Source organism: Protopterus annectens, chromosome 2.part0, assembly GCF_019279795.1.
Source record: "Protopterus annectens isolate FY-2018-M chromosome 2.part0, PAN1.0, whole genome shotgun sequence".
NCBI classification, from domain to species: Eukaryota; Metazoa; Chordata; order Ceratodontiformes; family Protopteridae; genus Protopterus; species Protopterus annectens.
In genome coordinates, this window is record NC_056728.1 from 242,990,149 (window position 1) to 243,016,879 (window position 26,731).

At 40.8% G+C, this 26,731-nt stretch overlaps 1 protein-coding gene across 4 annotated transcripts in view; it reads right to left on the bottom strand.

Moving 5' to 3' along the window:
- LOC122793047 (serine/threonine kinase 11 interacting protein) overlaps positions 1–26,731 on the bottom strand; it is a 1,659,807-nt gene that overhangs the window by 1,071,544 nt on the left and 561,532 nt on the right. For all 4 annotated transcript variants that reach the window (XM_044060719.1, XM_044060720.1, XM_044060718.1 and 1 more), the window contains exon 6: positions 5,783–5,890. In XM_044060719.1, coding sequence (XP_043916654.1) covers positions 5,783–5,890 — 108 coding nt within the window. The remainder of the gene's footprint in view (positions 1–5,782; positions 5,891–26,731) is intronic.

The window sequence follows — 26,731 nt, forward strand, 5'->3', positions numbered from 1 at the left end:
GAGATGAAAAAATTTCCATCATCCTCTTTTTTTCCCCATTTTGTCAGTGTCAGATCAACAATGACCATCAGCTAGATCCAAATGGATGCTCTTGACAGCATGAAAATTTTATATAGAGCAAATGTGAAGAGATGTGTATGACTCGTGCTAAAAAGGCCCTATTCCCAAGTCACGGGATTTTCTAATTCAGAGACATGTTAGCTGTGATAAAAACCTCATTATCAGCTAATCTGCATGCCTCTGAAACACACTTACTACCATGATGGGCAGATCACTACTGATCTGCACATGGCAGTAGTTAACTGTTGCTAATGAAGACAGTGTTGTCTTGCACACACAGACGCACACAGTCCTCATACCTGCCCCTGACTAGATTGCTTTCCCCTTTTCCAGTGACTCTCCTCGCCCCCTGATCCCATTAAGGCAAAAGGGTTCAGAGTACCCCCGGTAGCTAAGGTCAACCCTCAATCCCTATATTGATGCAGGTGACATTATTGCACAATTGTACTTTCCCTGGTGGCGAATGCCAACTCCCACTGACGTAGATGCCATTATGGCACTCGACTTTACAGCAATGGCTGCCCTCCCATGGACTCTACCTGAACTATGTACTGCTTTTGTGTTAAGTAGATGAAAACAGTCTTTTATAGCTGTGTCCACTACTGCTAAGTAGTAGGGCTGGCTGTAATGATCTACACAGCAGAGTGGTTTCTTGAATCACTCAGCATATAGATGTCTTCCTGAAGGTGGTTCTTGGGAGACAGTACATGGCTAATTAGCATATGCCTCTCACCACACTTCCTCATTAGCATACAGCATGGCCACAGAGACAGTCCTATGTTGTGCTGCATGTCTTTGTCCTACAGCACCATGCAGCACTGTGTTAGGGCCGTTCCTGAATACAAAAAGGTTACCACTATGTGTACACAAAGATGTACGTTTAGTGGTACCTTTGTAAATGGCCCCCTCAATGTCTTCTCTTATAAGCAGAATTGTATCAAGAGGCACAAAACACAAAAACAGGAATGATAAACTCTAAATATATTTTGAAATTCAGAATTTTTGATATAATACACAAAGTAAAGCCACTTCATACACACTAACTATTCTGCTCGATGACATGTTTTGCAGTGTATACAAATGAGCTGAAATGACCCTGCATATCAACAAATTTACACAAAAATGAATTGTTATACTCATGAATATGTAATTATCTAATAAATATTTATTCTAAGACTGTTCAGGCATAGATAGCTTCACATAATCTCACAGCTTGCATAGATACACTGGAAAGTATATTTAAGAATACATAACTAATTAGTAAATATATAAAGCAAACACTTTTTGCTATTTTTCAGACTTAAACAGAATTCCTTAAAGATGTAATTTAATCATTTAGGACATTAACTGGAAAGTTAAAACACATACTACATTCTAAAAAAATACCGCCACAAAAATGCACCTGACAACATGAATATTCTATAAAGAATAAATGTGAATAGATTATCTTCTCTTGAAAGCTAGACTGCATCAAGAGGCAAGAAATGCAAAAATAAGAATGATAATGTCTAAATATACTTTAAAACTGTGATTTTTTTATATAGATAAAAAAACACAGACATTTCACATACTCTAAATGCCTCTGCTAGATGACACAGTACTAAGGTATATACAATGAGCAGACATGACCCTACATAATCAATCAATTCATATATGCAGGAACTGCATGCTGTAGCTATGAATATGTGTTCAACTAATGGATAGCTAGATAAGACTGCTTAGACATGTTTAATTTAACATGGTGCTGATCACTGTACATGTTTTAGAAAAAAATTGCCTTAAAGCTAAAGTTAAACATAAAAAATGGCTGGGAAAGATTTTACAGTTGTTTAAATAATTTAATTCAGGACCGTGTGCCCTTGGTTTCTCATAAAACATATTGTGCCAAAGTTTCCTTGGTGGAAAAAATCTTTAGATAAGGCTTATAAAAAAGGTATTTATGGGAAAATATAAGGAAAAAACTGTAAAGACAATAAGGAAAGATGTAAAACTGTTTACAACCATTACAGAAAGAGTATGAGGTCTGCAAGGGGTAGTTATGAGATGAATTTAGCCAGCAATACATCAGTGAATAAGAAAGCCTTTTGTAAAACATCTAACCAATACGTGTCTGATAATAACTAGAATTTCAATATTTTAGTGGGAGAAATTTTGACTAGTGAACCCCAAATTCTGGCCAAACTACATTTGGATACTCTTGGTAGGGTTAAGGGTGATTTTTTTATATGATGGGTTTGCCCTAAATTATTTTTGAGTGTTGTTAATAGGTTTAAGAAGATAAAAATATAACTCTATGTGAGCCTAACTCTATGTGAGCCAGCTACATAATTCATGTTTTTATTTTCTATTATGGATGATATAACCTCGTGTTTAACTTACTTGTTTTAAAATATTTTGGAGTTACGGTTTGCTCCACCCTGTTGAGAAGCGGCTGCTGTTGTTCCATGGAACTTCCATTGCCTAAAGGAGGTGATACCACAAGGGCCAAAAATTAGAGACTCAACAGTCTTACAAGTATTTTGGGAAAGTGCTTTGAAAGAGTTATTTATGAATATATCATGCCTTCTATTAGCATCACACAAGACGTTATTCAGCACTGGCTGGTTCCAGGTCTATCGTGCGTTATTAATTTAGTATATTTTTATCAATCCCTCTGAGAGGCACTGGAAGAAGGATTCTGTGCTGGTGTGACCAACCTAGACATGACAAAAGCTTTTCATTCTATGACACACTCTAAACATATGATCTAAATACCTTTGTTATAAGATGGATAGGGAACTGGTTGGTTCACAGTATGTTTAGAGTTAGAACAGACAACATACTTTCAGAATAGAAGATAACATCCGGTGTTCCACATGAGTCAGTACTTGGACCTAAATGGCATCTTTATGGCAAGTTTTTCAACAAATGACAGGATCTTGTTATGTAAAAAAGCTGAAGACACCAAAGTAGACTTTGTAATTACTGGGTTAGGAGACCAGTATCTAGTTCAGGAGTATCTGGATTCCTTACAACTTTGGACAAACTGAACTATACGGAGTACAACATCAAAAAGGCCTGCATTACACATTCTGGAGCAGATAATTCTCATTACCCCATGCAATGTATAAGACGATACTGAATGCTGTAGAGGTTGCAAGCAACATAGGTGTAAAATCTAACAAACTTTGTTTTAAGTCAAATTTAATGGATATTATCAGAAAGTGTTACTTTGAACTAGACATATTTTCATCTATTTTAAGTAGGCACAAGGAAGTTTTAATTCCAATCTATAAGGCTATTAGCCAAATGAAATACCGAGCATCTACGTTTGTGTATAATAATTCACAACTGGGTAGACTGAACGAATATGAAAACATTTTAATAGACATATACCTGGTTTGAGGGGACTGAACTATAGAAGCAGGTTGGAGGCATTATCACTTGTCTCTCTGTTGCATACAGATTGGCTAGGGGTGACAATTATTTTCTTTAAATGTACACGCAATAACAAATTTGGTGCAAGTATGAGTAAACTTAAGAGGAACAATCAGACAAAGATGAGGAATAATATCTGTAAATCAAAGGTACTGCAGAGATCCTCTTATGGTAGAACTGCAAAAACTTGAATCTGTCACTAAGGTTAAAAAAGGGTAAGATAGTTAGCTTGCTAGTAGAATTATTTTGATACTGGGCATCGTAGTACAAACTTTTTGAATGCCTTTCAAAGATATGAGCTTGTTTTCTGTAAACACTGAAACACATAAGCCAAATCAAACCCTTGTTTGGAATACTGTTGTATAGCTATGCAGTGTTTTCGGCCAATACCTGAATTTATTTCTTTTAATTTATTATTTCAGTTTCTTTATCATGGATGTCCTGAAGGTGCAATATAAATTCTGTAAATTTAGATTCTGCTTCTTTTAACCAGTTTCTTGCTATTATTTTCTTGCTATAGCCAATATTGTCCAAAACGGGAGTAATTATTAGCATGTACACCTGCGGGTATTCAAAAATAACATAACATCATATTTTCTGTAAGGACAGCACCTGGGAAGAAAGACAGACAGAAAGATGGACATTACCAGACTGCTGAGTTCTGAAATTAAAAATATCATTATTCAAAACTGGTACGGCGGGGGGGGGGGGTAAAACAGTGCAAAAGCACAAATTGATAACATGCTCCTGGATATGGGGAAAATAAGCCAAAAACGGACTAGAATGAAGATGGATAGGAAAATGAAAGAGCAATGGAAAGAAGTACTAGGCTACTGAAAAAGTGAAAACCATACCAGAGGGGATGAGGAGGCAAATTCAAAGGGAAAACAAGAGATCAGGGAGAATAGGGCAGCATATGAAGCAGGAATCCACTGATGAGATATGGTGCACCATTTATGAAGACTGCACGTGAATGCAATACACTGTATGGAGTAAAGGAAGTTTTTTTTTTTTTTAATAAAAAAAGGATAATTCTTTCAGAAAAGAGGTAGTGAAGTACAGAACTCTTGGCCAGAAAAACTGTGATGCTCAAGAAGGTGTTAGATAGCTGATGAACAATTGTACAAGGGACAGATGCAATATTTGGCAAATTATAAGGACCAAAGATCCCCTCCTACTAGTAATTTCATATGCTTAAACATTTACACAGCTGATGGAATTAATTATAAACCTTGGAGAAGGTTCCATACAAGATAGCCTGGAGCTAATGTCTATGTATAGGACTAATACATGCCACTCCTTTTTTCACAGACTGCCTGAGAATATCCTTCGATGTGAGTCACACCGTTGTTACAAGAAATGCACATCGATGCAGACAGTGAAACCTAACTCTATATCGTACAACCAAAATGAGCTAAATTAAGTCAGCAATTAAACTGCAGGAATCTCATCAAACTGCCTCTCTACCTCCTCTGAATTATTTTTTATTCCTTCCTTGCTTCCCCATTCTTTTCCCCAGAATTTTTTTCAACTCCGGAAATTGCTTCTGCCTCTTTAGTTAACATATTTTACTTTTATCTGGATATTATGTAACTTTATAATGCTAATGCATAACCTCTACTACTTTATGTTGCAGAATATGCTTGTTGAATTGTTACATTTACTACTTTATGTAGTTTTCTATGCCTATTGTATTGTAAAATGTAAGTTTCAAAAGCTTACTGATTTTGTTCTTTTGTCTTCTGGACTAGGTCATACCTGAAAAAAGTTTTGGACTAGTGTACTTAGCTGGTTAACAAGCGCATATGTGTGTGTGTGTGTGTGTGTGTGTGTGTGTGTGTGTGTGTGTGTGTGTGTGTGTGCAAAAAGCAAGGATCCTTGTGTTGAGCCACAATAGTTTTCCAGCCTTTGTGGTTATAAGATGTTTTCCTTTGATAAGGAAAAATAATCAGTTTTTCAATAAAGAAGTTTGGATTTCTAAGCAAGTTATAATTGCTCGATTACTCTGAAGTCTCAACTGAACTTGTCTACACTGCATGGTCCCTTTTTTTTTTTTTACGATTTTTAAGGACTCTCATCAGCAGCTTTGTAGTTCACAAGTACCAGTTTTCCCTGTGGTATATATAATATAAAAAATAAATCTCTGTGTACTGTCTCTCTTCTACTGCTGATACACTAAAAAAGAAAACCCAAACCTTTCTTTGATCCATTTTACTACAGTACCTTGCAATACTCTATTTCAAATGCTTTTACCAACTACTTTTGATGAAATACAGTGTCAGGGTGAAAGCAAGCATTTCCTTACCAGGGAGTCATCCAATGCAGTTAGTGAGTTGTAGCTAAATTTTAGAGTATGTAATTCCAGCCACGGGAGAGCAGAACTGAGGTCCCCTCCACACATAGCAATGATCTCCTAGTTAAACAAAAAGGAAAACAAAAATGTAATTAAGAAAGCAAGCAGTCAGTTGAAAGGAAGTATTTTTAAAGAACTGTATTACAAACATGCTTCTATTTTTATAAGTAACGGTATCAGAATGTATAAGCTTAAAAAAACTTTTTGTAACTTTTGCATGTTAAGTTCTTACACTCTGACATACGACTCGATTAGCCTGAACACATTTCAAACTATTTAATCAAGCATAACATGCCATCAGAGCATAAAAATCACACTTCACCATAAATCCATATTCTGGTTATTTTTTATCCTTTCTTCTTGTTGGAACATACAGGGCTTGCACTTTAACCCCCAACTGGTGCTCTCTTGCCATACTAGACAGAGAGTGTAATACAACAGTTAAACAATGGCATGTTTTCTATTCAACAAGATGCTGTTTACTTTATTATGTATAACCTACATAAAAATAGAACTTTGCTTTGTAGTTATTCACTATATAACATATATGTAGGACAATTCGGGGGGGGGGGGGGTACTGCAGCCAGGAGGAAATGTGTGATACTGCATGGGTTATGGGGAAAGGTGACCAAAGAGCTTGAACAGCTGTTATTGCTGGCATTACCCCAAGGAATGGTGATCAAGGAGCAGGAACTTGTTAGTGCTGGCATTACCCAAAGGGATGGTGACCGAGGAGCGGGAGATGGCTGACAGTGGCGGCATTACCCTAGAGAATTGTGACTGAGGACCAAGGACAGCTGACAGTAGCGGCATTACCCCAGGGGACGGTGACCAAGGTGCAGAGACAGCTAACAGTGGCAGCATTACCCCAGGGGATGGTGACTGAGGAGCAGAGACAGCTGAAATTGGCGACATAGCCCCCTGGGGATGGTGAATGAGGAGCAGGAACAGCTGACAGTGGTGGTAATACCCCATTTAATGGTGACTGACAAACAGTGACAGCTGACAGTGACAACAGTACCCCAGGGGATGCTGACCAAGGAACAAGGGCAGCAGACAGTAGCGGCATTACCCCAAGCTATGGTGAGCGAGGAGCAGGGCAAAGCTGTCAGTGGCGGCATTACCCAAGGAATGGTGACTGAGGGGCAGTGACATCTGACAGCATAGGCATTACCCCAGGGGATGGTGACTGAGGAGCAGGGATAGCTGGCAGTGGCAGCATTAACCCAGGTGATGGTGACTGAGGAGCAGGGACAGCTGACAGTGGCGGCATTACCCCAGGGGATGGTGACCGAGAAACAGGGACAGCTGACAGTGGTGGCATTACCCCCAGGGGATGTTGACAGTGGAGCAGGGACAGCTGACAATGCTTGCATTAAACCAGGGGATGGTGACCGAGGATCAGGGACAGCTGACAGTAGCGACATTATCCCAGGGGATAGTGACTGAGGGTGCAGGGGAAGCTGACAGTGCTGGCATTACTCCACGCAATGGTGACTGAGGAACAGGAACAGCTGACCGTAGCAGCATTACCCCAGGCAATGGTGACCGAGAAACAGGGGCAGCTGACAGTGGCGGCATTACCCTAAGCAGTAGTGACAGCTAACAGTGGCGGCATTACTCCAGGGGATGGTAAAGTACAGTTGTGTACATTTACCATAAATGTAGATGTTCGAGTGTACTCACTGTTGCAGTCATTACATTTGGGTAATTTGCTTGCAGGTTACCCTCAGTCGGCCTAATTAACAAAGTCTTGGGTCCTACTTTGGTTGCTGTCCCTTCTTCCATGACGTCAGGGGTATAAAACATGCAGCCAACGCCATTACATCAGTTTTTCTTGCCCCAGATGTCAGGTGCCCCCCTAATGGGGAGCAAATAAACATAAAAACACAACGGTATACCTCCAACAAAAAGCAAATACAACAAAAAGGCTTTTAAGCATAGTAAAGGAAAGTAGAAGTATAGCCAGAAGAAGTTAGGGGGCTGGGGGAGGGTAACCAGGACTGCAACAGTGAATACACTTGAACATCTACATTTATGGTAAGTGTACACAACTGTACTATGTTCTTCGTGTTTCACTGTTGCAGCCATTACATTTGGGTAGATTCCCAAAGCTGTGGTTGGGAGGAGGAGTTTATATAGCATTAGGGCCAGCTATAAGGCCCTGCAAGACAGCAGTGGTAAAGCCAGCTCTGGATTTAGAAAAAATTGGCAAATGATAATGCTTGGTGAAAGTATGTACAGAACTCCAGGTAGCAGCTTCTAGGATGTCCCTGGTAGGAACACCTCTGAGAAAGGCTGCAGAAATAGATGCAGTCCTGGTGGAGTGATATTTGATCCCCTGGGGGATAGGGTTTCTGTGGTGCTTATAGCAGAAATGAATGCAATGGCTTATCCATTTCAAAATGGTTTGCTTTGAAATAGCCTTTCCCTCTGCCCCTACAGCAAATGCTACTAGCAGTTGTTCTGATTTTCTTTGAGGTTTAGTCCTGTCCAAGTAGAATCTAAGTTGTCTGTGCACATCTAAGGAATGTAGAATCTGTTCCCCTTTGTTCTGTGGATTGGGAAAGAAGGTTGGCAAATGAATGGCCTGATTAAGAGCCACGCTGGAAACCACCTTGGGCATGAAGGATGGATTGGTCCTGAGTGACACCCTGTCCGCATGAAAGATGATGAAAGGTTCCACTGCCATAAGGGCCTGTAATTCAGATATCCTTCCAGCTGAAGTGACTGCTAAAAGGAAAGCTGTTTTCCAAGAAAGAAATTTTAAGTCTGCAGTAGCAGCTGGCTCAAAAGGAGGTAGAGTGAGTTTCTCCAATACAAAGTTAAGGTCCCAGGCAAAGGGTGGAGCTCTCCTGGGTGGTCTCAAATATTTGGCCCCTCTGAGGTACTGCTTGAGCAGAGGATAAGAGAAGTGGGGAGGTTCTGTGTTATAATGAGCTGAAATAGCTGAGGCGTGGATTTTAATGGAGGAAAAAGGCAGGCCCTTGTGAAGCATCTCAGTTAAGTACTGTAAAATCTGAGGTAAATTGGGCGCTCCTGTGCACATCCCCTAAGATTGGTTCCAGGCACAGAATCTTTTCCATTTGTCAGCATAAGATTTTCTAGTACTAGGTCTCCTTGCCTCCAAGATGACATCCATCACAGGTTTGCTGAGGGATGATAAGGGTGAATTTAAGTGATTAGCCAGGCTGCAAGGTTCAATGCTGGAAGCTGAGGGTGCAGAATTTGGTTCTCCTGCTGAGACAGCAGGGAAGGGGTCTGAGACAGGTGCCAGGGAGATAACTGTGACACACTGCGCAGGAGGGGGTATCAGTGTTGGTGCAGTCAGTCTGGATCAATCAAAATCATCCTTGGTTTGTCCTGTTTGATTTTTGGTAGAACTTTGGAGAGCAGAGGCAGAGGGGGAAGGCATAGACTGTTAGGTTTTTCCAGCTGAAGGACACAGCATCCACTTTCCAGGCTTGTGTGTAGGGAGTCCTTGTGCAAAACTTGTCCAAATGGTAGTTCTGGGGGGAGACAAATAGATCTATGTCTGGGCTCCCCCATTCACTTGTCAACATGTTGAAAATACTTGGTTCCAGTTTCCACTCGTGTGGGTCCATGAGGTTACTGCTTAGTCCGTCTGCAAGTGTATTCAATTTTCCTGGCAGGAATTGAGCTTGTAGGTGCACTTGGCAGCTCAAGGCTGTGTTCCACAATGCCATGGCTAGTCTCCAGAGGGGGTAGTAATGTGTACCCCTTGCTTGTTTATGTACCACATAACTGTGGTGTTGCCCATCTTTACCATTAGTGGTCCTGGAAGAATGTAGTCCTTGAAGGCTGTCAGAGCAGTCTGTACAGCTAACATTTCTTTTTGATTGATATGTAGGTGCATTTGATTTGGGTTCCATTTGCCCTGAATGGACTTCCCTGTCAGGTGAGCCCCTCATGCATAGTCTGATGCATCTGTAGTTAGGGTTTGGTCGGCAGGGGGTAGTGTGAATGGTAGTCCCTTGTTTTGCTGGCAGGCCTCTGCCCACCACAGGAACTCCAGGCATAGGCACGGTATGATAGGAATCATTGTTTCCAGGCTGTAACAATGTTGACTCCATAGGCATTTTAGATACCACTGTAGTTTCCTCATATGCAGTCTTGTATATGGAATTAGAAGAATGCAGGAGGCCATGAACCCTAAGGCTTGCAGAATTTGTCTTGCAGATAGCAGGGTTTTTGTGGCCACTTGTTTGAAGTAAGTTACCAAATGAATTTGCTTTTCTGGCGTGAGGAAAGCCATCTGGGCAGTTGTATTCAAGCTTGCACCCAGGAATGTAATCTGTTCACAGGGTACCAGTTGTGATTTCTTTTTGTTTATGGTGTACCCCAGAAAAGTTAGAACCCTTTTTACAAACGACAGATGATTTAAAAGTATGCCCTGTTTTTCTGCCCAGGTATGGATTTATCTGTATATTTCTTTGCCTGCAAAATGCAATAACTGGAGCCAGGCACTTAGTGAATACCCTGGGTGCAGTAGACAAGCCAAAGGGCAGTGCAGAGAACTGGTAATGCAAGTAGCCTGCTTTGAAGCGTAGGTATCTTCTGCAAGATTCCCTGATTGGGATGTGCGGGTATTCTTCTTTTAAATCTAGAGTTGCCAACCAAGTGTCTTTGCCTACCATAGGAAGTAACTGGTGAAGAGTCAGCATCTTGAATTTTGGAATCTCTAGAAAGGTGTTTAGAGTAAGACAGGTCCAGGATTGGATGCCATGATTTGTCTTTTCTGGGTACCAGAAAAAGCCTGGAATAGAAACCTTGTCCCTTTTCCTCTTCTAGTACCAGTTGAAAAGCCCCGATGCTTAAGAGGGAAAGTACTTGTGTTTGAGCCTCTGCCCACTGATTTGGGGGCAGGTCTGGCCACCCATTTGGTGTTGGCAAAGTGTGGAAATGAAATCTGCATCCCTGGGACACTACATTTAAAACCCATTTGTCCTGGGTAATGAGTTCCCAGTTCATAGGTTCATAGATTAGTACTAAGCTAACTGCTCTTGTGAGCCATTTTAAGCTTAGCCAATTATCCCTTGTGAGACTCAAACCCTGCACCTTGTGTTTGTAAGGCAAACACCTTAACCATTAGGCCACTTTGCATGAAGAGCAATCTTTCCCCCCTAAAGGGCGGTCAAAAGATAACTGCTTGGGAATTTTAAAAGGAAGTCATTGAGACTGTTTACCATAAGGGGGGTGTCTTGTTATTTCCAGATTTGGAAGTGGAGGCCCCCCACTGCTTAGTTCTGAGACTCCCCTGGGACTGAAACCTGGGTTTTTTGCTGTGTCTGGGTTTGGTTTGAGAGGAACTGGAAAGGACCAATTCTTAGTAGGCCAGTGCCTACTAAATATCTTGGAGGTTGCACTTGTAAAAAATCTAACAGTTTGCATAGATTTAGCTTTATCTTTCATCTTTTTAAGAACATCTTCAACCTTATTGCCAAACAGGCGGTCCTGATTTAAAAGAACATCCAACAATTTAGATTTACCATGATCAGGCAAAATTGTTCCTTAAGCCAAGCATGCTTTCGAAGCACAGACCCAGTAACAGCAGCCCTGCAAGAGGCCTCTAAAGCATCAAAACCACATTGCAAAGTATGTTTTCCAACTTGTTCAGCAGAATGCAATAAATCCTATAAATCTTTATTTTCCACACAGTCAGGAATCAACATCATTTTCTGTTTAAGCAGTCCAATAATATGCTGTTGGTATTTTAACATATGAAATTGGCAGTTTAAAGCTATGATTGCCAAGGTTGCAGAAGTATAAACCTTTTTACCCCATCTATCCAGCGCCCTGGAGTCTTTATCAGAAGGGGTAGGATTTTTAGCAGTAGAAGCCTTAATGCCCTTGGGCCCCTGAGAAATAGTCTCTGGATCTGCAACAGGATTTTTGAAAAGGAACTTGTGGGACTCAGGAACCCTGTAGTATCTGTCAGGTTTACTAGGAGCCGGAGGCAGGGAATCAGGGGCCAAACTGGATTCTGAGAACATATCATCAACAATGTCTAGTACAGGAGGTATAGCTAAAGGCCTATGCTGAGGTAGGAGAGGGAAATCCCTAAGCTTCTTTTTTGAGTCAGAAAATTCCTGGCTTTCCCAGTGGAAATGCTCCCTTAAAGTATGTAAAGTTTCCCCAAAAGAAAAATCCTCAGGAGGGGAAGCAGGGGAATGGAATCCTCTGCATCAGAATCCTCATAAGTAGTTGTGAACAAATCCAGGTCATCAGAAGAGTTGGAAGAAACAGAATCCTGTTCAGAAGATTCATAATCAAGCTCAGCCCTAGGCCTCTTGGTTGGGGGTGGGGGGGGGGATTGACTACCCCTGATTAGAGTAATTAGATCTTCAGCCATTTTTATCATTTGTTTTTTAGGCATAGGGGCCTGAGCATGTGGCCTGGGAGTTGGTTTTTTAGACATGGATCGAAATTTAGGCCTTAGTAATGAAGACGGTGTTGATTTAATATGCAAGTCTGTAGGCTTGAATACACCCTCAGAAGCCGGTGCCTGCACAGCGGCTCCAGACCCATCCAAGGTAGAGACATCCGCGGGTTCCATAGTTGAAGTATCTCGCGGCATACCAGACTCTGAATGGGTCTCAGTAGAGGCCTGGGAATCAGGGGCTATGAATGTGCCTCACTGAGTAACGGCGAACTGGCGACTGGCTTAGGAGAAGCGTCGTCGGTAGTTTTGGACCTCAGCGGCCTGTTTCTGTCTTTATCTTTGCATTTTTTCGAAATCCCGGTAGTCGGATGGCTAACCGACGACATTTCTAGATAATTAAACCGAGAACCAAAATATTTAGAGGCAAAAATGTATCGATGTTGGATAGTGCGCTGATTAAATAAAGCACAAAACCGACAGCAAGGTACATCGTGATTAGGGCCTAGGCAAGGAATAGAGTAGGAATGAAAATCTTTATGATGTATTTGCTTTCCACAAGTAATGCAATTATTAACTTTTACTGACATCGGTAAGGAGCAAGAAAAAGTTTCCCCAATGGGGTACTTAGCTTTAAGTTGAAGACTTCAGTTCTGAAACTCGAAATCGAAAATTTCAGGAGTCGGCCGACCGGCACGTGCGAACTGCTTCTGCTTCAGGCACCGCACGGCAAGAAAGACTGATGTAATGGCGTCGGCTGCATGTTTTATACCACTAATGACCTGACGTCATGGAAGAAGGGACAGCAACCGAAGCAGGACCCAAGACTGTGTTAATCAGGCCGACTGAGGGAAACCTGCCAGCAGATTGGCCAAATGTAATGACTGCAACAGTGAAACATGAAGAACATCAGCGGACAATATGGACATTACCCCAGGGAATGGTGAACGAGGTGCAAGGGAAGCCAACAGTGCTGGCATTACCCTAAGCAATGGTGACCGAGGAACAGGGACAGCTGACCGTAGCAGCATTACCCCAGGCAATGGTGACCAAGGAACATGGATAGCGGACAGTGGCGGCATTACCCCAGGTAATGGTGACCAAGAAACAGGAACAGCTGACAGTAGCTGCATTACCCCAGGCTATGGTGACTGAGGAGCAGGGACAGCTGACAGCGGCGGCATTACAGAGGGAACAGTGACCAAGGAGCAGGTACAGCTGACAGCGGTGGCATTACCCAGGGAATGGTGATGGAGGGACAGAGACAGCTGACAGCTGTGGCATTACCCCAGGGGATGGTGACTGAAAAGTGGGGATAGCTGGCAGTGGCAGCATTAACCCAGGTAATGGTGACCGAGGAGCAGGGACAGCTGACAGTGGTGGCATTACCCCAGGGGATGGCGATCGAGGAACAGGGACAGCTGACAGTGGTGGCATTACTCCAGGGGATGGTGGCTCAGGAACAGGACAGCTGACAGTGGCAACATTCCTCCAGGGGATGGTGACCGAGGAGCAGAGACAGCTGACAGTAGCGACATTACCCCAGTGGATGGTGACCAAGATACAGGGACAACTGACAGTGGTGGCATTACTCCAGGAGATGAAGACTGAGGAGCAGGGACAGCTGACAGTACTAGCACTACCCCAGGGGATGGTGACCAAGAAGTAGTTAGTCACTTGTACTTCATTTTCTTCATATATGTGGGTCTCAAATGAATAGGAAAGATACTGGCACTGCCTCTATTATTTAGTGCCAATAAGAACATGGCAACCTTTTAGGAGCCAGGGAGGATGAGTTTGGACAACTTGTATAGAAAGTAAATAATCTTGGAAGACTGTACGCAATACAGGTAATAAAAAAAGCTTGACAATGCTAGAAAAGAGAAATGAAAACTGCAAAGCTACAGGTAAGCTGTACTACTGATTTTCTATGCACATGTGAATAACAGGTAAGTAAGCAGGAGCTTAGGAGATGAAACATTTACAGGTTGCCTGTGTACATTGGGGAGACAGGTGCCAAACCAGGGATGAATTTCCTGTTTTCCATCCAATAGTCCAAGTTGCACTTGTTAGGAAGGAGCTCTGCTTCACATGGATGGGGAGCCTGTTCCAGAGACAGGGGTTGTCTCTGGGATACATTTCTGTCTCGTCAGTAGGTCCTTTTTCTATCACAAGCAAGGTTTAAAGTTTTAGAATGGGTAATTCTGGTGCGGTTTGTTTTGTGGATATGCAGGAAGTCCATCAGAATGGGACCTGACAATACCCTGTATGTCAGGCATAGAACTCCCCTCAATGGCTTGTAGGAGACAGAATACAGGGATAGGGCCCTTGAGGTGGTCTGCACCAGACACGTTTCTTATGCCCTGTATTCTTTTAGTGATGAACCTCTGTAGTTATTCCAATTTTTGGATATGCCTGGTTAGGTACATACTAAAGGGGGCACTGTACTCAATGATAGGTCTGATGAATGCTGAATGCAGTGGAACAATGACTTCCTTGGACCTAGATGCTATACAACTTTGTTTATAAGCCGTGCAACATAGAATGATTTCCTCACTACTATAGGCATGTGATGGTCAAAGGTTAGATTACTATTTATGCCCGTCTGTGTCCTACTCCTCCTCCTCCTTCTATAATCTAACCCCATCTTCCGCAGAAAACCAAAACATCCATTTTTTCCTCCCGCCTCTGTACATAGTGTAAGAATTACTGCAATCAGACCCCGCCTCCGTGCACTTTTGCCACCCTAATGACTCAATTTACTCTTACACACCCTACCATCAACTAATAGGTCATACCACACACACCCCTCTAAAACACTGGTAATACTGCAAACTTTTAGTCTAACTATTGTCCCCCAACTGCTTTGTCAAATTATACTCTTCATATCCTCAAACCTTCACCTCAAATCAAAACATTTTAAATGTTACTGCTTTGCAAGCCCACTTCACTCACTTCACTTCTTATTAAACTACTCTGACATCAAATCTCTCCACAATCAGACCCTCACATACAACATATCCCGTTCCCTTCTCTTCTCCATATATCCTAGTCTCTACCACTCAACATGTTCTGACCTCTAAAGAGAATCTAAGCATAACATCTAAAATCTAACAATAAAACAAATACAAACAGAAAAACACGGTTGAGCCCAGCAGCATAAAGTCCACTTATGAAAGTATATAAAACACACTGCCACAGCTAGGAATCACCCGTCGATGCTTCGTCCAAAAAAAATAGTTCAAGATCTTGAACTATTTTTTTTTGGACGAAGCATCGACGGGTGATTCCTAGCTGTGGCAGTGTGTTTTCTATACTTTCACAATAAAACAAATACAAACATAAGTAGATCTATACCAGCTTTTACCTCACTTCCACCTTGGAATTTACTGGGGATATAAACCCAAACTCTGGACCTACTCATTACATTCCCAGTTCTGCCATCCACAGCTACCAATTAAATTTCTCCTCCTTCACGTGACTCAAATTTACTCCTGTTTGACATTAATCTCAGAAGCATGTGCAACAAAATTCAGGTTATCCATGCTTGTTAGTTTTTACACGCCAGACATACTAGCTGCAACACAGACTTGGTTAAAATAAGAAATAATAAACAATGAAATCCTTACCCCTAACTTCAACATACTGACAATGAATAGGAAGCATACAAAAACCCAAGAACTCACTCCACCTAAAGTCCCTGAATTCCATAACACTAAACTATAATTGCTCAACATTTCTGGAAATAATCAATTCCAACGCTTTGGATCAACTTATCCACACCCCCACCAGGGGCAGCAATATCCTAGACCTGGTCATCACCAACATGGGTGACCGGTGTTCCACACCAGAGGTCAGCCCCTCGTTGGTCATATCCGACCACAAGCTAATCACCCTAGACATCCACATCCCGCTCCCACCCCCCATTATAGGTTCATAGGGGAAAACAACCGTAAAAAATTTCTCCAAAGCCAACTTCACACTTCTTAAGACAGAAGTGGCAAACTTCACAACATCCATGCAGATGGACAATAGAGGTACGACTGCTGAATCCTACACAAATGCACTTTATAAGCACTTACACGAGTGCATGGATCGTGCTATCCCAAACAGAACCAAGATGCTATCCTTAAAAAAAAAAAGGAAGCCAATCTGGTGGTCTTCTGCCATAAAGAAACTCTACAACAGAAGAAAGAAAATGTTGCAAAAAAGAGTAAAATCCCACAACTGGAGGAACTCCCTGGTCAGTCTCAGTAAGAAGCTGAGATCCCTCATAAAATCCAAATTGCCACTGATTCTAAAGACAACCACAAAGCATTCTATAGCTATGTCAAAAATCTCAATCGCAACACTCACATCTGCTCTGAGTTACAGCACAATGACACTAAATATACAGAACCAACTGATACTGCCAACATCCTGACAGATAGGTTCAGTGCTAACTTTACCCCCTCTCACCCCCTAAAGGGCCCATCTTTATACCGGAAGAATGCTAAGTTCCTGTAATCACGGCTGCACAGGTAAAAAATTCACTCTCCAAAGCCAAGAACACAGCATACATGGGACCTGACAACATCCCAGGCTGCCTTCTACATGAACTACAGAATGAACTGGCACCCCACCTAAGTACCATGTTCAATCATAGCCTCACCTCAGGCTTTGTGCCTATTGAATGGCGCACTGTGACCGTTATCCCACTCCACAAAGGGGGGGGGGCCACAACAGACCCTGGGAACTACCACCCCATTAGCCTGACGAGCCTCATCTGCAAGGCCATGGAACGTATCATCATGGAACTCATAAACAAAGACATTGGAGAGCTCCAAACTCTGGACCCCACACAGTTTGGGTTTGTAAAAGGCAGACCATGTCTCCTAAACCTGATAGACTTCTTTGAAGTAGTCACCAAAGCCATAGATGAGGGTAAGGTGGTTCACACAGCCTATCCAGATCTCGCCAAGGAATTAAACGCCATCCCCCACTCTGGAATTATAGATAAACTCACTAAACTAGGTATAAATCCCTATGTCACAAGATGGGTTGCCAACTGGCTTACTGACAGAACCCACACCGTGAAAGTAGCAGACTCCAAATCAGACTTCAGACCAGTGACAAGTGGAGTACCACAGGGTTCAGTCCTGGGTCCTCTCCTGTTTGGTATTTACTTCTCTGAAGTACAGGCTAACACAGAAGATCTTCGGCTAACTAAATTCGCAGATGACTGCAAACTAGGAGCCATAACTGAAACTCCTAATGATGTGGACATCCTACAAAAGGGCCTCACTGAGACAGATGCCTGGTGTCAAAGACATGGTCTCAAGCTCAATGTCAAAAAGTGCATTGTCATCCCCTTTGGTAAAACTCTGTACCCATGAACTACCACATAGGCGGTAGTCTACACCAAAAGTGTGATAAGAGACCTTGGGACACAGGTAGACAGTAGTCTCTCCTTTGATAATCACATCGCCACAGTGGTCAGGAAATCCTTCTACGTGGCACACCTCATCACAAAAGGTTTCTCATCCAGAAAAAAAGAGGTAATTGTTCTCCTCTACTCATCACTCATTAGACCCATTATAGAGTACAACGCCCCTTTTGGTATGTACCTCACAAGACATCTACAACTGGAAAGGCGGCAAAAATACCTCACAAAGAGGATTACTGGCCTCAAACAGATGCCTTACGCAGACCGTCTCAAAAAACTCCAGCCTTATGCAGACCGTCTCAAAAAACGCCAGCTTTACTCCGTCGCATATCGCCTACTCAGAGGCGATCTCTGCCTAACATACAGAGCTATGTCAAACCCAGAGCTGTTGGACATGCTCCACTTAAAGAAACCCCAATCCCTCCGAGCTACATGCTCTAGGGACCAAACCTTGCCTCCACAATAAACAGAACATGCTGGAGGGATAGATTCCTGTCCCAGAGACTTCCCATACTCTGGAACAGACTACCTATATTTGTCAAACAGAGCTCCTCATTAACACTATTCAAGAAAAAATCTTGATGATTGGATGGGTAATAGGAAATTCACCCCGGGGATCACTTCTGTGGTTCTGCTTGACAGGGGCACAGGAAAATAATTTTCTTGGGTGGCGAAAGCCAGGGTACCTTTTTGGCTAGGCTTGTATAGGCCCTAGGGCCAATAGCCTAGTACCTACCTATGAACCTATAACTAGCCACCTCAAAGTTAATCACAGAAAACACATATGTATCTCAGCCCTATATATATATATATATATATATATATATATATATATATATATATATATATATATATACCACCAGGTAATATTACATCTGCAAAAAACATCCTCCATTGGAAGCCTGATAGCATTCATCATGTAACATTCATTTTAGGAGAGCTGAATGACTGTCAACCCCTTAATGAGGGCAATCACAATGATTCAATAAGCTTACACAAATTCACCCAGCTTATAAGCCCACCCAACTATACAAGTACTCTATAATTAAATATGTAATGTTGCATTTAGCATTTTACCTTAAATGAAGACAAGATAATTCTTCCTCTCTTTCAGTGGTGTTTATTACACACGTGTGGGAGCCTCATGGAAAGTACCAGGGAGACTCCCCGAACAAAGGAATGCATAAGCTTATATGCTGGTAATACTGCTGACAGTACAAAAATATAAACTAGACCAATTACATTAGTATAAAAAACAATTAACCAATCAGTGGTTTACCCATAAGCTTAAAGCAGTTCACATTACTATATCTCTAGGCAGAAAAAGAAAATTGGATGCACTTCCATATAAGGCACATTTCCTGCTTTCAAGTAGGCTTTTGTTTTTCAGTACTTTTCCACTATTCACAGTTTACTCAGAGTTCGCAGTACAAAGTCCATCTTAATGCATGCAGATTGTCACATACTCAATTTCCTGAAGCACATACTTTGGCCGTTCATATTCTACAGTAACCTAACCAAATTTAATCATAGCAACTCTGTCCTACAGCTGGAATGTATTAAAATCTATACCAGTGGATGAAGCAGTTCCTCATTTCAATGACACTTTTCTGAAAGTTAAAACTAATTTAGGATTTTATCCTTTTTATTCTTACAAAGGTTAACATAGCTCTGTGGCTATCAAAAGAGACCAAACAGCTCATGCAGCAAAGCCTGTAAGGAATGGTGCAAAAATATAACTTAACATATGTTTCAAGTTTACACTCTCAAACCTCATAAAGGTACATGTCAAAACAAACAAGAAAACTTACTACAGCAGACTCAAACAAAAACACCAAAGTCATTCTAAACACTTCTGGGAATCTGTAGAAAAGCTAATGCATCCAGGTCATACTACCAGACCCTCCTCTTCAACCATTAATAATAATGACTCCATTGCCACCCAGTTCAACTCCCACTTCATCCAGATCTTTCTATCCCTGATTGATGACTAGTCCACGTCTTCCCCCGCCATTTCCCATTATGTTTAAAAACCACTTACACACCTACTTTACACCCTAATCCTACCACTACAATAAGACATTTACTAAGCAGCCTAAAAACAACAACTATAGCTGTTGACAACCTTCCAACCAATTCTCTAAAAATTGCTGATGTACAAGACTTCAAATTCTTCATTCTGCTCAACCGGTCAATAAATGAAAACTAAGTCCTTTCTATTTGGAAATAGTCTTTCATAATCTTACTTCACAGAGGTAATACATCATCGGATTTACCAACAATAAAAGCCACTCCTGTAGCGTAGAAGGATAAAGCCCTGACTACGGCCCAGCTGACACAGGTTTGATTAGCTGCTCAAGTGACAGATGGAGCTGCAGGGAAGGGATGGGATACTGCCCACCCCAGTTGGGAAGACAATCACTGATACTTTCATTAAGAGGGTTGTGGTCCAAAGAGAGGAGTTGCCCTGGGACGTAAAAACTATAAGCATGGTGGGTGGGTAAATCATTAAAAAAAAAAAAAAAAGAATGGAATGGAAGCACAGATGAGCTGAGCCTCCCAGGGCAGCCTCAGGATTCAAGACTGGCCCCCACTGAAAAAAAAAAAAAAAGAGTAAGTCGGGGGAATAAGAGTAGCTGGTAGACCTGGCATGGATGTTTGGTACAGGGGGACAGGCCAGTAATAATGAGGTCCAAAGGGACTAAAAAACTAAATAAACTCACCCTTTGGAATGCTATCACCATTTTCAAAAAATACTACAGAAATGAGTTTATGCACAAGCTCATGCAACATTTAACTAACAATCTCCTCTCCAACGACTCAACCATAGCATTACAACTGTTCTTATTACATGCACATTATTAACTCAAATAGAAATCAAGGCAACTTAATCTCTTCACTTTTCAGTGTGTCTCACTAAAAACTTCTTTGGTCTCAGTCCACCCCCCCACCCCCGGTTCCATAGCTACCTTTCCAATCAGCAACAGGCAGTTAAATTTGAACAAAATCTCTCATCATAGCAAACTGTCTTTTTTGGTGCTCCACAAGGCTCTGTACTCATTCTATTTCACAAACAAACCTCACACTGCCACCAAACTTGCCTCTTGTGTACAATATGCTGATGATGCAACCCTTATCTGCTCTGCCCCTTCCCCTAACTAAACTTCAGGAGATCACCTAAGACTTCTTCATTGCCACTGATTCTTGCCTTAAAAACCCTATTTTAGTCCACAGTCCTAACAAAACCAAATGTTTGCTATTTACCCTAAAATAATTCCTTAACCAGTAGCATACATTTCACATTACAGCATGAAACAACATAACAATCAGAAGAGTAAACCAAGCCAGACTAACAGGAATCATATTTGATGACAACCTTAAGTTCAACCACCATATACTACAAGCCATTAACAGCATTCATCAAAAACTTGGATCCCTATCTTCTACAGACACCACTGTATGCTTCCCCTTGTCTAGTAAACATCTGTACTACTTATAAATTTAAACTGGTCTCGTACTAAAGTAGCTAAAATTCTCAACCAACAGTTCTTACAAAAACACACCATTGCTTAGCAGTAAAACAAATGAACTCCTAAACAAACTTATTTACTCACAACTAATCACTACTATCAACCTCTTATACTCTCCTCAGAAAAGCCCAGCATTAAAAAACACTCTACTACACTACTTCTCACCTACTAGAGACCTTCACTCCAGCATCAGTAAATTATGAAACATTGCTGAAATTTCCCTCTACTCCCACTGTGCATCTAAACTATGGAACAGCATTCAAACTCATGATAAACAGACAAAAAAGGTAAACAACTTCAAAACCTTGCTTAAACAGCATCTAAACCAATCCAGACCCTGCTCATCCTTCTCACTGGGCTAATCTTCCTACAATCTTTTTCACTGTCTGAACTCAAACTTCCACTTCATCCTATACTGTCGTTTCTGCCTTCACCCAGTGGCGGCTCGTCCTATTGGACTGCAGGAATGCAGCCCCCCCAGCTGAAAATGAAAAGCATAGCAATAACTAAAGAAAATAAAAAAAAATAACTAAAGAAAATAAAAAAAAATAACTAAAGAAAATAAAAATAACTCCCGGAACGGACTCCGTGCATGCATGTGAGCATTCCAGGAACTCGCACGCATGCATTCCCAGAACTAATCCAGACTATGTTAAGAGCAGTCCGGATTAGACAAAAGGCAGCAGACTGTAGAAATGCCCAGGAGTCTGTGCGGTTAGACCCACACAGACTGGAAGGACTGCAACATCTGCAGGCTGGATATCCAGCCTGCTCTCACAGGAACATTTTCATCATGGGAACAACTGGATTATGGGACTTGCTTGCCAATGACTGGGACCTATCCTTCAGAGCTGGCTGGGACTTTTCAACAGGTGCGTGTGTGTTGCCACGACTGGGACCTATCTTTTCAGAGTTGGCTGGGACTTTTCAACAGGTGTGTGGTGTGTACATTTCCAAAATCCCTAGCTACTTCCCACATGTAATAATAGAAAGCAAATGGGGGTTGTGGGGGGCAAACAGAAGTGCTTAAAGAGTTTAGCCCTTATCAGAGGTGCTCACTACAGAGGGAGTGAAGGTGGGTGGTTTAAAAGCATTGCTGATTTTCATGATTACTAAGTGACTGGAGTCTGCAAAAAGAAACAAGAGGTTTTTGCCTTTAGAGAGCTTGTTCTATGGAGTAAGGCTGTTCTATATATATCATTCTATTATCACATATACCGGAATTCTAACTTTCTCTTCTTAAAAGCAGAACTGCTTACTGAAAGAAATAGCAAATATTTCTGTATGCTGGACAGCTAGAAACTATTTGTATAAATAACACTCAAGACATGTGGCTGTTTGTGTGTTGTAACATTTACACTTCCGTAAAAAATGCAGTATTAAAAAAATGAAAAGCAGAATTGCTTTTAAAAACACTTGGCATTTGGAAATGTTTACATAATCCTTCCTTTGTGTGTAAATACCCGTGTATGAGAAGAAGATAACTGAGTGCATCATTTACTATGAATTTGCTGTGTTTGTAAATACCTGGAGTGGCATAGTGCAGCGAGTAACATTGCTTCCTAACAACAAGTTATCTAGTCTGATTCTATGCTGGATTGCATTTGTGTGGCGTCTACATGCATGGGTTTTATCTGTCTGCTCCAGTTTATTGCCAAATACATGTAGCAGTTAATAGACAGTATTCCAAACTGTCCAGATGTGTGTGCAGTGTGTGAATGAGTGACCACTTGCACTGTGAAATAGATTTATACTCTGTCCAGACTCCAGAATGAGCTTTGAAGCCTTACACCTACTAGCTGCTGGGAGAGGGTCCAGTATCCCTTTGAAGCTATAAAAGATAAACAGAGTTATTGTAATGAATGTAAACATCTGTTCCTCATAAAATCTGCATTTTTTTCTGGGTTTAATTCACTAAATAATGACAGGCATTTGAATTTCAGACTTCATATTCTTCAGAAAGTACATAACACAAAACCTTTTATTCTAGCAATTTTCTAAGTTTATAAGATCACTATTTGAAATGTGTCCCTATTTTTGGAGCTGTACTCCCCCATTATTGGCTTTGTCCAGGTGTTTTGTACTAAGAGGGTGAGAGCTATGGTGAGAACTGAATTCACTAAATGATAGCCATTTAAGTTTCAGTCTTCCCATGTTTCAAGAAACAGTTGACTTGGCATAGTGGTATGTTGTTCTGACTGTTGTGCACAGAGTCCTGGGTTCAAGACTTGGCAGTGAAATGCATAGTAGTACCGCAGTATTTTATTCTAGCAACTTTCCAAGATTATACAACCAATGTTTAAAATGTGTCCCTGGTTTCTGGGCTTTGGCTTTTTCCAGATTTCTTGTGCTGCAAATTTGAAAGATACAGTTGGGTGTCAAGTGGATTTCACAAGCAACTGAGAGCTTTAGTGGAAGATAAATTTAATGATGCTTATGCTGAGTCTGTTTTTGCATTGTTAATAACACAACAGGTAGTGTACTTGCTCTTGATGCAGAGGGCTGTGGGTTCTATTCCCACAGTATGTAGATTGCTGATACTGTACTAGGTTGTACTTTTAAAGGGGATGGATGCTGCAGTCCTGAGAAGAGAATGTCCTCTTTGACAGAGATACCTAGTAACTATGAACCTGTTATCAGTTTGCCATCCATTCCCTATTGCAATATTAGTAGCTTATCATTTTTAATGCAAAATAGGCAATATATTCCTCAAGGGCAACAGGCACTTTATTTGTAGATGAAACAATGAAATATAATGTTGTTTGCTATCAACAACCTCTTCATTAGTTACAGATCTCTTTAATGTGGAATTGTTTAGATGACTTTTACTTCTGCAGAGATTGTGCATATTTACTGATACTGGTGGGTTGTAGAAGTTTGAGTAGACTTTTATGATGGCAATATTCTGAATTGGGCAGTTTTGTCATTATTGGTGCATGCATTTTGCTTTATTGTTTACTGGAAAAATATTCAAAACAATACATTTAAAACACCTTCTAACAACTGTACTGTATTACATAAGGAATATAACTGAATACAGTCAGGAAGGTGCATCAAAGAACATATGTATGTTTCCTGTGCTAGGGGCCTACGATTTGAAAACAGCCCATAGTTAATCTTTACCTGCCACTGGCCAGATGCATTTTCTTTGAATGTGGGTTTCAATGCTGTTTCAATAAATGTGAGTTTCAAGGGCAGGGAAGTTTTAATGTTAAGTCTGTTTTCACTGTGAGACTGCATTGCTTTGTTTAGCAGATGTCTATTAGTGTTTCTGCTATAAAATGTAAAATAAAACTTTTAAATGAAATCCAAATCATCACAGAAGGAAAGCAGTATGTACATTATAGTGGTTATGGTAAATGGGTTGAAATAGCCAAAAATGGGACATTGGAATGGGTACAGGGGGCGGCCCCATTCAACCAAACTCGGACAGTCCAGGCTGAACTATACCTCTCAACTGTCCAGATTTTTGCAGAATGAATAGATGTTTGCTTATTTTTGGTTTGTTCCTCATACAATTTGTAGTTTTCTGGCAAATCATTTAGGAATGAAGTCACTAAATAATGACAGGCATTGAGTTTCAGACTTCATACCTTCAGAAAAATGCATGCTAAAGCAAGACCTGTTATTCTTTCAACTGTTTACACAAGAACAATTTTTAGTACTGTTTGTATGTTCCCCAAATATATTTGGCCTTGTCCAAATTTCCTGTGTTAAGAGGTACACGCGAATAAACTGCTTTATAGAATTAGGTATATCTAAACCTCTCAACTGTCCTCAATTTTGGCTCAAAGTGTTGCTCTACCCCTAATAATCCCTCCACAAAATGGCAAATTTGGAAAAAATTGTGTAGGGTTTACAATTAATAAGTAATTGTAATGATCAGTGTTACAGATTACTATTAATTTCAGAAATGCATTGTAGATTCTCTTATTTTGTCAGCTGCTCAAGTTAACAGTACTAATGTTAAAAAAGTGTCCCTTCTTTGACAAGTTCCCAGCTGTATTGTGTGGCTGTTTTATGTTTTTGCATCACATTTTTGGACCATTTTTCATAAAATTGTGGTTTTCTGGCAAATTAGTGGCAAATCATTAAAGATTGAAGTTAGAAATTAATGTCAGACATTTGAGTTTTCAGATTTCAATCCCTTCAGAAAATTCATACTAATGCAAGACCAACTATTCTATTATCTTTCTAAGTTTATAAAAGCAATATTTAAAATTGTCATTTTTGGGCCTTTGTCCCACTTCTATTTATGGTTTTGTCCAGATTTCTTGCTCTGATGTTGAGAGGTATAACAAACGTGTCAGGGCCATCACCGTCAGCCAGAGACATTTCAAATTGTGTAGTGACTCTGGATGTGTCCAAGCAAGGCAAGGAGCAGTTATGCAGTGGAAGTGTGCAGAGTATCCCCTCATCCAAGGTAGGCACAAGTACTACAGTGGCTTTTCATCTGTCCTTGATTTTCCAGAATGTTCTGGTTTTCTGTCATATTTTTATACCGTTGATTTATGCTTCTTATTCAGAAAATGCATGTTGTTGCAGTACCTGTTGGTCTGTGTTTAACTAGCAATGCTTTTAATCACCATCAGGTAAGCTTGTCTGAGATTGTAAGATGCAAGTAAGCTTTAATAAGCATAATACTATTAAAGAATTACCAACATTGAAAGCCTTTTGTTGTGAAAGCCTTTTTGTTGTGGCTATGCAGAGAATATTTACATAACTAGATAGTGTATAAGCCTTGGATATTGAAATGCATATGATAGCATTTGTAATAAAGGACAGGATTACAGTATTTTCAGAACCTCATTACATTTGTTGGAGACTTGCAGTCATCTTTGCAGGCTTTACACGTAAACTAAACAAAACGCCACTCTATCATGTGTGGTCCATAACCTGTGCAGTTATCCTTTAAGCAATTTATCTTGAGCTTGCTTCTTGTTTGCTGTTCATTTTTTACTTTGATCATGTTTTCCCCATGAAACAAGTAAACAGTTGTTGTTAGGCAGCAGGTCTTTTTTGGATAAGAAACATTTTACAAGTGGGGGGGGGTATCACAGAGATTGCTACTTTCAGCATGTTATTTGGTACTTTTATAAAGCTGAATATAAATTATAATTAGAACTGCAGTGCAAGGATAAGTGGTTTGAGTTGAGTACTGCTTGTTTTTTATACTTGATTTTGACTGGCATTACTGTAATGTATTTAAAAAGTAATTTATTTTTTCATGCCTCACAGCCTTTTTGTTTCCATCTAGATATTAAGTAAGCTGTCATGCATCCAATGCATTGACATATTTTTTCTTCTTCTACAGTTCATTTTGTCTTGATTGGACTCTCATAACGATGGTTTGGCACCAAAGACAGCGTATTTAATTAAAGTCACAGTTTTTCTGTTTTTTAGCATAGTTCCACCCCTTTCTAGTTGGTCACACCCATTCAGCTGTCTCCTGCAGCCCCCCCTTTGATTTGAAGTCACCAGCTGCCACTGTCTTCACCTAATAACCATTCCATGCATCCCTATACTTTTTAGCACCCATCTTTTAA